This window comes from Emydura macquarii, unplaced genomic scaffold, assembly GCF_026122565.2.
Source record: "Emydura macquarii macquarii isolate MOO-44397 ecotype Brisbane River unplaced genomic scaffold, CSIRO-AGI_Emac_v2 contig_1390, whole genome shotgun sequence".
Lineage (NCBI taxonomy): Eukaryota > Metazoa > Chordata > Testudines > Chelidae > Emydura > Emydura macquarii.
Genome location: NW_027131527.1, coordinates 23407085 through 23419935, shown reverse-complemented (window position 1 = coordinate 23419935; position 12851 = coordinate 23407085). Strand labels below are relative to the sequence as shown.

Here is a 12851-nt window from a genome sequence, read left to right as displayed (position 1 = left end):
TGTCTTAAGTGGCATCAATAATGGCATTTTCTAATGTGTTGATAAATATTTTAATATTCATAATGAATATTAATGTAGTATGCATTATTTTATTTTATATTTTAATATTCTATATCAAATAACATTAATAAACCTTAATGGTTTTTTAAAGTTTATAATAAAAATATTTATATATTTGACAGCTTTGCTTTATGCTTTTTAGTGTCTCCCTGTAATGAAGTAGTATATTGAATGCAATCATATTGTTTACAGTTAAATGTTGTATTCTAAAGTTAAACTCATACAATTTTTTAAAATTAAACAATGTAAACATTCTGCTAAAGGAAAGTAAGGATTTTCATAACACTGCTTGACACAAATATTTGCAATTAATCATTCCAAAAAACCTTACAACTGAAAATTAAAGGAATATAAACCATAACACACAAAGCAAACTTCGTTAGCAGTGACATTAAGGATCTGTTCCTGTTCCCAATGATTTCAAAGGATTAGGACAATGCCTTAAGACTTAGGAACCCTTCTAGAAATTAAAGTTGCAGACTTGAATTTTATTACACAACTTTCACATTCACCATTGTGAGCTTCTATCTCTTTACCAGTCAAACATTAATGTGTGTTCCACAATATTCTCTAGCACCCTATGTAGCTAATGGCATCGATTACGTGTTATTAGAATATTTGAAATTCACCCTGTTGAGGCAGCAAGACACTAAGTTCTAATACTTTCATAAAACAACCCATTAAGACCTTTCCTCAAAGGCTTTCCTCTCTACTCCCCAAGAAATCATTTAAGCAACTTTTCTGGACACTAAGTATTATACATTCTAATGATTTATAGTAGTTGTTTAATGCTGGTCTCAGATCATTGGGAAATTCACAAAAGTGATAAGGCCCATTTATAATAGATCAATGGATCTAATTAGGATTTTTTAAAGCTACAATATCTGTACATTAACAATAAGATTCTAATAATGTACAATAAATAATACTGGCTTACCTCTTGTGATATAAAACTAGCTTCTCATATCCCAGTTCTCATGCCTAACTGACCATCTTAAACCAAGAGAGGTAACAAGTAATAACTTAATTTAATTCTAATTGAAATCAACACTTTACTGATGACGGACTAAAGAAACTAAGTAGATCCATACAGATAAAATGTTGTTTGGGTATGGATGAATATACACAGCAAGAGCAAATTCTGTGTTGGGGATTTCTGAAGAATGAATGCCAGTTTGATACACAGCCTCGCTTATTGATGGTAAATCTATGTATGGCATCTGGATAGGGTATCCTGTCACCTGGAAAAACATAGGATTGCAACTATAAGTACAGTTTGAAAATATTATTTTATGAAAAACTAAATGCTACACTTTTATTCATAATAGCTTTATGGTTAAAAACATGTTCACATATCAAAAACTCTATATGGTATATGCATTTGTCTGAACTTGAAATGAAGCATTTGATAATTCTCTTATGAGTGCCATCAAGTTGTCTTGTTATTAAGTAACCAACCTCCCATTTATCAGAAATGTATTTTAGCTTTGAGCTACTGATTCAACATAAAGATTACATTGTGTATTCTTGTATCATATTACAAAACAACATACTGTAAAAATGCAGTGCACTGCATTAAGAAACTTTTAGAAAAATAAAAATGGTTCTTTCTTTGTACTTATTTGCCGTGATAAGCTGAGAGAATGAAATCTTGGCTCCACTGAAGCCCATGGGAGATTTGCCATTGACTTCAATGTGGCCAGGATTTCATTCAGAACATCCAAGTTAAAAGTTTTGTCAGTATACATGAAAAGTAAGCAATTAATATCAATCAGCAATTAATTGTACAAGCCAAGTACAGAATTTATCTACATACGTCTTATTATCTGTTTCAGGCATGTATTAGCTGTAGGCAAGGGAAATACAGTAGAAGATAACTGCTTTTTGAGACAAGGGAAATGCAACAGATCTAATCTATCTGGATGTCAATAAAACATTTGATATAGTATACCACCTGGGAAATTATTAGTTAAGATAGAGAAGATGGGAGTTAATACACGCACTGTAAGATGGCCAAAGAACTTACTAACAGGGAAATGACAAAAAAATGATTACATAGTTTTCTGTAACTATTGTTCTTAGAGAGGTGTTGCAAATGTCCATTCCACTTTAGGTGAGTTAGTGCCAGTGCACCGAAGCTGGAGAACTTTTCACCATAGCAGTACCCGTCGGGACAGTGCATGTACTCCCCCACACATTCATGCTATTTGCCAAGAGCATAAAGAGGTGGTGCTGTCCTTACCCTCCTCAGGTCCTTCACACAGGTAGGTAGTATAAGCAGTGAATCTGATGTGGAGGGGAAGGAGGGCAGCTTGTGGAATGGAGAGATGTAAAAATCTTTAAGAACAGTTACAGAACTTGTATATAACCATTTTTTCTTCAAGTGTTTATACATGTCCATTCCACTTTAGGTGACTAACAAGCAGTTTCTGATGGAGGAGGATATCAGAACCTATCTAAACAAAGGACTGTAATGCTTATCTCCCAAACTTAGCATCATCTTTGGAGGTCAGGAAAACAGCGCAGTAAGAGGTGAACTTATGGATCAAAGACCAAGTAGCAGTCCTGCAGATGTCAGTAACACGAAGATGACCCAGAAAAGCTGCTGAAGATGCATGAGTCGTTGTAGAGAGAGTTAATAGTCTGTGAGGAACAGGTACGTTAGCAATAGCATAGCATAAACAAATAGAGGCAGAAATCCAAGAAGAGATCCTTTGAGAGGTAAGTGGTTTCCCCTTTCAGTTAGTCAGCACTTAAAACAAACAAGTACATAGATAACCAAAACTCCTTAGTTCTATCCACATATAAAAGGTAATGCTCTTTGAATATCCAAGGTACTTATAGTGTCTCTTTATCCTTGTGAGAGTGGGGTATCGGAAAGAAAATTGGTAAATAAATAGTCTGATTCAAATGAAAATCTGAAACCACTTTGGTAAGAAATTTGGGGTAAGGATGCAAAGCCTCTTTGTCCTTGTAAATATAGTGTACAGAGGGTCAGCCATGAGCTCCCCGAGCTCTGTAATCCTCCTAAGATGAGGTAACAGCATGAAACTCTGAGACAGCAGCTAGGTGTAGCCTCAGTGAGCTAATTGACAAGCCTCTCTCTTTTAGGTGAGCAAGTAGTCTAGGATAAACTGGATAGGAGCCCAGAAAGGAGAAGTATTTCCTGATGGGACCAAATAGAGAACCATTTCCATTTCATAAGGCATGCATACCTGGTAGACAATTTCCTGCTATTCAAAAGAACATTTTGCATCGCAGCAGAAGAGGCAGACTCCTGATGATTAAACCGCTGAGCCATCCAGGCAGTTAGATGCTGACTGAGAGTTAGAGTGCAGAGTCTGCTAACTAACTATTAACTAGACAACTTTTAAACTAGCTATTTACAAAATAAAACTTTAGAAAGGTCTTTAAAGCAAAGGGAAGGTGTGAGGAGTTAACATTTGCTCTGACCACCAATGAAGGATGGTGAGAAGGAACTGTGGGGGGCTGGGGCAGCTCTGCTCCTTTATGGTCTTGGCAAGCAGCACAAGTTTGTGGAAGGCACATGTGCTGCCTTTATAGATACACTATGGGAGAAAGGTCTCTGGCACTGGTGCATACAGACCTAAAGTGGAATAGACATGTGCAGACACTCAAAGAACAGATTGTGCTGAAAGGAAAACTAGCAGATTGGAGGGAGGTTACTAGTGAAGTTCCTCAAGGATTGGTCTTGGGACTCATTTTATTTAATATTTTCATTATGACATTGGCACAAAAAGTCAGGGTGTGTTAGTGAAATTTGCTGATGACACAAAGTTGAGAGGCATCATCATTACAGAGGAGGACTGGAATTTTATACAGGAGGAAATGGATGACCTTGAGGACTGTGGTAATAAAAATGGGATGAAATTTAATAGTACAAAGTGCAAGGTGGTGCAGTTGAGAACAAGGATTTCTGCTGTAAGCTCTGGGGAAGAGGTCTTCAGCTGGAAACAATAGAGGAGAAGAAAGACCTGAGCATATTAGTCAATTACCTGATGACTATGAGCCTGTTGCCCCTTTTTGACCTGAGTGACTAGTCAAAATTCAGAGTGCAAGTCCAAGTTCAGTTCAGTATCTATTAATTGGTCCATTGACAGTCTATCCTCGAATATCTTGGTGGTATCCAATATGCCAGGAACACAAAGTCTCCACAAGTCCTCTGACAGTTCAGGTGGGGTTTCCTCCTTTCCTCTCCTTCTACCTCATAGTTGTGCCCTGGCCAGCTCAGATTCAAGCTCCAAACCATGTTGAGAGCTTGTACCAGGTACAGATAACTCAGTCTCTTTTCTGGGGATAAGTTCTACAGAAGCATCAGAACTGAGCTACCCTTGTTGGCTGCTAGTAACCCCCCTTTCTGTCCATCTTTCCACCCACTCATTTGAGCTATAATGTTGAATTGAGCCAAATAGCCTCCCACAGAGTTTTTCCCTCAAAGAAAGTGGGTTTTGGTACCACTGGAGCTGGGACAGACTGACCTTTCCCCTTTGGTCCTCTGTGGGTTACAAATGGGAGAGAAAAGAGGAAGTTATTGATGTGTAACTGGAGGTTCTTTGAGATGTGTAGTCCCTATCTGTATTCCACTGTGGGTTTACGCATGCACCCGGAGCCAGAGAACTTGAAAGTAGTGTCAGTTGGTCCGCACATGCACCCTGGCTCACCTCGTGCCTCTGACTGAGAGGATAAAAGGTAGGGCAGATTGACCATCTCTCCAGTTCTTTCTCTACCATGAATCAGAGAAGATTAAAGCAGAAGGGAAGGAGAGCAGGTAGAGGAATACAGATAAGAACCACACATCTTGAACAACTTCCAGTTACAGGTCAGTAAGTTACTCTTCTTCTCTTCTGAATGATGGTCCCTATTGTATTCCACTGTGGGTGACTGACAAGCAGGACTTAAGTAGGAGCAGGGTGCAAGGATGTAGATGGTAGAGGTGAGCAGAGAACCACCATTGTAAAGGAGGCGTCAAGAGAAGAGTCTTGCACCAGGGCATAATATCTTGCAAATGTGTGAACATAGGCCTATGTCGCCACTTCACAGATATCAAGGGAGGGGCACTTCCTGAAATGATGTCATAGTGGTTGCTTGTGCTCTTGTGGAATGAGCTCTTACCCTGAGGAGAGAGAAGGTTCAATAGGTGACAACAGAGTAGAATGCAGCCAGAGATACATTTGGAGATTCTCTAAAGGGAGATGGCGTGTCCCCAGATTCTTTCTGCTATAGCAACAAATAGTCTTGGGAACATCAGATTGGTTTTGTTCTTTGCAGGTGAAAGGCCAAGGAGGAGCAAAGGGGCTGCTGATCATTATCTTGGAAAGATTGGACCACCATATAAGGGAAGACAGCATGGACCTGGGAACAATGACCCTATAGTCTATATGGTCTCCATTGGGAAGCTAGGCCGCTGAGATCACTGCCATCGACATGGGTGCTCCTGCTGGTGCTGATAGTTGTCTGGGTAGGGAGTGTGTGGGTGTGGGTGGAAGGATTGTTTCAGCTGTCTGCATTTAGGGGCCAGAGTACATATGCCAAAAGACCAAAGCGTCAATCTGGAATCCTTAAAAGAATGGAGGGATTTGTCCGTCTTATCGTTAAACAGTTTGTTCTCACCAAAAGAGAGGTCCTCGATTGTATTTTGGACCTCCATAGGGAAGCCGGAAGATTGTACCACAAGTCCCTTCTCATAACTTCTCTGGTATCCAAAGACTGAGAGGATGTGTTGGCTGCATCCACTGCTGCCTAGAGGCCCAACTTAGCGACCATCCTCCCCTCGTTTATCAGCACCTGGAATTGTTCCTGGTGTTCCAACAGGAGCTTGTCCGTGAACTCTGCTAACCTATTGTAGTTGTTAAAGTCATACTTGGCTAGCAAAGCCTGGCAGTTGGCAACATGGAATTGTAGTCCTGTGGAAGAATAGACTTTGCTGCCCAGCAGGTCCAGTCTCTTAGCCGTCTTGTCCAGAGGAGTGGACTTCTGTGGTTGCTGCCTTGCCCATTCCACAGCCATTTGGATAACCAGGGAGATGAGGTGTGGGTGGGTGAATAGGAAATCCACCCTCTTATCTAGCACAAAGTATCTTCTCTCCACCCGCTCAGATATGGGGGCACATGAGGGCAGTGTGTGCCACACCGCCCTCACTGGTTCCAGGTGGGAGGGCCACCTTGGATGGTCCTTGGGGTTGATGTTCAGGAGTCAATGTTTTGGGTCCTGAACCTCCTCCAATGGGATTCCCAGGTTCACCACTACTCTCTGCAACGGGTCCTCGTATTGTCAGTGATTGTCCAGTACCGAGTGGGAGGGGAATGATCACCTCATCCAGCGATGAGGATGCTCCAGTCAAGACGGGTGGAGCCTGAAGTACCGGTTCAATGTCCTTCTCTTCTTCATAAAGTGACGGTGCCAGTGAGTGTACAGAGGATGACTGGTAGAATGCGTGGCATCTGTGGTAGGGATTCCAGTATCCCCAGTGTGACCAAAAAGAGGGGTCCCATCAGATGCAGCAGGCAACAGGGAAAACAGTACCAGACCTCTTCTGTAGGTTCATCCTCAGGGGTAGGGTTGTCACGGGTGAGTGGAGGGCTGGAGGGAAGGGGAGACTGTGGATATAGGAAGATTAACTTCTTCACTGCCAAGAACTTCTCCAAGAGGCAAGGGGTCCATGGAGCACCAATGGAGATGCTGGAGAGGCCTAGCAGTGTCTGTGAGGCTGGTCGATCTGGCAGGCGCATGCGGACCAGTGGAGCAACTGGTGGTGTGTGCGCGCTGGTGAACGTTCTGGATGTTTGGTGCTGAGAGGACCACTGGTACTGTCGGATCCCGTTTGTGCCTGGCTTGGGCCCATGCCATACAGGGAATCTTGGGTGCCGATTTGGCTGGATCCATGTGCAATATCTCACTTGACCTGGCTTAGCTTGAGGAGAAAATGCTGTGCTTGAGAGCAACCCGCTGCGGGGTCCTGTTCTTATGCCTGTGAGAGTGTTTTTTGTTCTTGTATCAGAACTTGTCCTTAGCCTTCGGCACCACCAGTACCGAAGCATGCACAGTGCTCGGACAGGTGCTCACTGCCGGTGGTGGCCACTGTACCGGGGGGTCTCCGGGCTGGGATCTGAATGTGCTCAAGGCCTCATTACCTCCTCCATCAGATATTTGTGAAGGCAGAACTTGCAGGTTTCCCTACTCCTGGGCAGGAAGAACTTACAGATGGTGCAGTGCGCTGCAATGTGTGCCTTTGCCCAGGCAGTAGAGGCATCGCTGGTGCTTGTCGCTCACAGAAAAGGACCACGGGCAGGAAACAGTTTTTGAAGCCTGGAATCTTGGGCATGTGGTTCCCAACCAGGGAAGAGAATTACTACACTTATTACACTAAAACTTAACTTATCTAACTATCACTGAGACAAACTATTTACAAACTATGTACAAAGTAAGTCACGGTCTTAGCAAACTAAGAGTGTGAAGGAACAGGTGTTCTGACTCAGGCCATGCGGTGGTAAGGGAACTGGAGAGGCGTCGATCTGCACTACCTCTTATACCCTCATCTGGGAGCATGAGAGGAGACACTACGCTTATGTGGGTCAACGGACACTGCTAAGAAACACTTCTGGACTTAGGCGCATGGTGCACATGCTCACACACATGTGAAATACACATAGGGATCATCACTTGAAGAAGCCTAATTAGTACAATCCATCTAAATGATGACTAAGGAGTGGGAACCTAAAAAACCACCTTAACATATCTGAAAGACGTAAACAGTAAGAAGGGAAATAAATAGTCTTTGTTGTTCTAACACATGTATCCAGAAGGGTGAAATTATGAAAAGAAATATCAGAAAATAATCTCCAAATGTGAGATCTATTAGAAGTTGCATTCTGGAAAAAGCTTTTTTATATATTCTACGTTAACATTATAAATGGAGAAATCTGAGTCTGTGGTTCTTATTTTGAGCATTTTAAAGTTACTTTTGTTTCTTTTTTATAGAGCTAGTCATTTTTATTTCCTTACTCATAATCTGACTGCTTTTAAAATAAACCAGTATTAAAAGATGTTTGATCATGAGTGAGCTTCTGCACTCAGTGCTGCAGCTATTTATACACATTACCTTCCTTATACTATACATACTCACATTTTTTACCTTTATAGACGTAAATTCATTTTTCTTAATATTGTCCATAATTTAAATTATAAAATGAAATTGTTTATAATGTAAATACTAACCCAATAATGTTCCAGTAAACTTTCCAATTCACTTTCTTCTTTGTCTGTAACAAAGTTCCTATTTCTTAATTCTAGTTTAGGAAGAATTTGTCGTAGAAGAGCAGTACACTGTCGATGCCACCGAGTTGGTTGCTGAAATCGCCATTCCATCATTTTATTTTTTAAGATCTTTTCGATTCTGTGATGAAAATTACAAAATGTTTATAAATAATCATGTTTCATTACTTAAATTTAACAAAATTCCCCATGAAAGTTTAAAGCTTTTTTTTTTTATGATCTAGCCCTAAAACTTTAACGCTTATTTTACCTAAACATGGCTAGTATGCAGAGAATTAATATTTACTTCAGGCAGTTCTTCCAGCAGGCCATTCTGAAAAGATAAATTTGTGGTAGAGAAGTTGACCTAAGAAGTTGTGGTAGAGACTGTTGACCTAATTTCCCAAGAAGCTGAGCACCTCCAACTTTCATTATGGCTACATGCTTTTAGTATTCAAAAAGATCCCTACCTGTTCTGTAGTTCTTCCACCATGCTTCCATTAGTAGGGGAGTAGAGTATTTCTTTTGGCTGAAAGAGAGAACATCCTATCAAATATACATCTAAGACATAACAAGACATTTGGCCAGTACCTCAAATGAAGTGCAGCTACTTTGCATCACACTGTCAGTAAAACGTGCATAGAGTTAGCACAGTTGGCCCCCCAAGGATCATCCCAGTCTCCCAGAGGCTCCTATACTACCCAACCTCCCTGCTGCTGCCACAGGGGGCACGGGTGGAGGGAAGGGGCCTTGGTAAGGATACGCGCACACTGCTCCAATCCCGAGCTATGCTTTTGGCCCCACTGGGGCTGTTAACAGCCATGTCTATTAGACCAATTCTCAGGTTGCTATAATTTATGCCTGAAGATTGTTCTTACACATAACAACCCCATAATCAAGGCAGTGCAAAGATGAGCTTTATGACACCCTGGCACGCACACACAGACTTCCCACAACCCCTAATACACACTGTGTGGTCCTCAGTAGTAATCAGTTATCTGCCCACTAACTTTTACTATCTTAGTGAAAACAGAGTTGGCAACTTAAGCAGGCGCCTTTCCCAAACCACTTTATTTAGCTTTTATAACAGTAAGGTGACAAGGTTCAGCTCAAACCTTTTCTGCAGGCTTGGCTGCTCCTTCAGGACTTCTTAACACACACTCTAGAATCCTAGATCCTTTCCTCAAAAGTCACTCACAAATCCATTATATCCAGATGAAGTAACTAGTCACCTGCCTCTAAATTAGCATAGCCAACCCACTTAACCTTTTCCCAGCAGGATTTACAACTGCTTATAGTCGTGGGGTATTCAAGCAATTACTACCAGCTTGTTACAGCAATTTATTAACTTTATTTACTATAATTATAAATGTAATTTCAATTTAAATTTATTACTATAATTTATATGAGCGAGATAAACTTTGAAAATGGCAGGAGTTACCTGTACAGTTTGTGATTTTATGTGTTGAAAATTGTACGGTAGAAATTGTCTCCATAAACCTTCCTTTGAAATGTCAAAACTCACACACATTGGTGAACTGTTTTGTTGTGTATTGAACCAGACCTATTAAAACATTAGCATAAAATGTGGCAATCAATCTACAAAAGTTGTTTTAAATTAAAAGATGTTAAATGTATTTTGAAATGTTTTCCTTAATACCAATACAAGTATATGATCAGTCAGAGAAATGCCATTATATAGGGTGATGGAGGGAAGCAATTGCACTTGTACTGCCAACTGAAGAGGATCAGGCTTAAATACCTGTCGTTTTGGCTAACATTTTACTAATAAAAACATAGGCAAGTCATCCATATGGGGAACTCCCAAAGAAGTCAAAGGGAAAAGGTAGATTACTTATCTTACAGTAACTGTAGTTCTTTGAGAGGTGTGGTCCCTATTGGTATTCCACTATGTGTGGGTGCATATGCACTCCATGAGCCGGAGACCAGAAGATTTTTCACTAGCAGTGTCTGTTGTTCTGCAATTGCATCCTGAGCCTCCTCATGCTCCAAACCAAGGGCATAAGAGGTGGATCAACCATCTCTCCAACTCCTTCTCTACTACGAATCACCTTAGGAAAGGATCCAAAACAGAGGGGAAGAAGGGAGAGTGATGGAATACCCACAGAGACCTCACATCTCAAAAAACTCCAGTTACTGTAAAATAAGTAACCTTCCTTTCTTATTTGAGTAGTGGTTCCTATAGGTATTCCACTGTGGTGATTCCCAAGCAGTATTCATCATGGAGGAGGGTGCAAGGTACCATGCTGCAACACAAATTGCAGGACCACTGTACCAAAGAATGTGTCTGTATTAGGGTGTAATGTCTAGTAAAAGTATGCACAGAAACCCATGTTGCCATTCTACAGCTCTCCGGTAGGGGAACAAGTCGAAGGCGGAGGAGTCATAGCAATGCAAGATGCAACCTGAGATCCATTTAGAGAGTTTCTGTGGGGAAATAATTTTGAGTTAAAAAACAGGTGAGTGTAATTCAAGTGGAATTTGGAGGGAACCTTTGGGATGAAATTGGGGTGTAGTTTCAAAGACACCATACTCTTAAAGAAACTGTAGGGAAGATCCATCATAAGTCCCCCAAACTCACCTACTTTTCTGGTGGAGGTAACTGCCTTCAGGAAAGCCACTTTTATAGATAAATGGAGAAAGAAAAGAAGGCCAAAGGTTCACATGAGGGATTCATGAGTGTTGACAGTACCAGATTAAGGTCCCAAGTAGGTGTTGGTTTCAATACCAGAAGGAAAGTTCTGGTGAGACCTTTCAGAAACTTCATGATTAGAGGATGGGTAAAGACTGAGCAACTCTCCACTGGAGGAAGAAAGGCATTAATCATCACCAGATGCACATGCAGCAAGCTAAGGAATAGACCTGATATCTTTAATGAATCAAAAGGGAGCGTCAGAGCTGAGTCCAATATTAAAGACAAAACTGCATTCCCAAGAGCAGCATCTGATCTAGAAGAATGAAACTACCACATAGTTCTTAGAGAATATATGTACTGAAGACTAAGTTGCAGCTTTACAAATCTTAAAAATGTTCTCATTTTTGAGTAATGCCCTAAAAGTAGAAAGTAACCTCATGGAGTGGGCCAGTACCATAGGCGGAGGTTGTAAATCAGCAGATTCATAGCAAGAAATAATACATTAAAAAATCCAGCTAGAGTAGGGATGGGCAAACTTTTTGGCCTAAGGGCCTCATCTGCGTATAGAAATTGTATGACGGGCCATACAGAGGGACAGGGGGGGGAAGAGGTGAGGCTGTGTGGGGGGAGGGCCGCCATGCAGCACTGCTTGGGGCCAGGAGCGACTCCAGTCAGGGCACCACTGAGCCCATGTGGTGGGAGAAGGGCAGGGGGGAAGGGGTGAGGCAGGGAGGGGTGAGCGGCTACCGCACTCCAGCCAGGGTGCCACTGGGCCCACATGGTGGGAGAGCGGTGGGGGTAAAGGGTGGAACTGGGAGAGAGAGTGGTCACCGCCATGCTGCAACCACTGGTTGAGTTGGAGGGCCTGATTAAAAGCTCGGATGAGCCATATGCAGCTTGCAGGCTGTAGTTTGCCCACCCCTGACCTAGAGAGTGTCTGGATGGAGATTGTTGATCCTTTGGACTGATCAGCAATTGACACAAACAGTCTTGGAGATTTTCTGAATGATCTGGTTCTGTCCAAATAAAAGGCTAGCTCCCTCCTGACATCTAGGATATGGAAGGCAGCATCTTCCCTGGTCTGGTGAGGTTTTGGGAAGAAAATTGGGAAATAAATGACCTAATTGATATGAAATTCAGATGATAACTTCGGTAAAAATTTTGGAAGTGGACATGAGACTGTTCTTGAAAACTACTGTAAAGGGAGGGTTTGCCATTAAAGCTTCCAGTTCCTCAACTCTTCTAGCAGAAGTGATGGCCATCAAGAAGGTTGTTTTCATAGATAGCTGAAGGAGGGAACACATGGCCATTACTTTGAAAGGGTTTTCATAAGACATCTGAGTACAAAGTTTAAATCCCATACAGGATTCTCTACTGTGAAGAAAAAGATTTCTTAATCCCTTAATGAACCTCACAGTGGTGGGATTAGCAAACCCTGAAAATCCCTCAACCAGGGAAAGAAAAGCTATTATAGCTAGCAGGTGGACCCCTGTGGGAACTCATATATAATCCTGACTTTTTTAATTCCAGTAGACAGTCAAGGACAGCAGAGAGTGAAGAACAAATAGATGAAAGATATCACTGAATACATCGAGGCCCACCAACGAGGAAGGCAAAGGGGGCAATTGCCCAAGGGCCCAGCGATTTTAAAAGGGCCCAGGCCATAGGTGGTGGGAGAAGCTTCCCTTCAGGAAGGCTAGCTCCCTGTCCCCCATCTTCCACCTGTGATCCCGTCCACTCCACTCCCACCCCGCCCCAGGCCCCACCTCCTCCCCTGCTCACTGCCGCATCTTGGCCCCACTGCTTGCTGTGTCCCTCCTCCCCCTCACTCAGACCCCCTTCTCTTTTTCACACACCCCCTTCC

At 42.1% G+C, this 12851-nt stretch overlaps 1 protein-coding gene across 1 annotated transcript in view; it reads right to left on the bottom strand.

Moving 5' to 3' along the window:
• Window positions 1–12851, bottom strand: part of CC2D2B (coiled-coil and C2 domain containing 2B) — a 112201-nt gene continuing 99350 nt past the window's right edge. Inside the window, 4 exon segments of the mRNA XM_067552887.1 lie at window positions 1–1301; window positions 8296–8473; window positions 8802–8860; window positions 9773–9895. Of these exon segments, the coding sequence (XP_067408988.1) occupies window positions 1113–1301; window positions 8296–8473; window positions 8802–8860; window positions 9773–9895 (549 nt within the window). The 3' untranslated portion in view covers window positions 1–1112.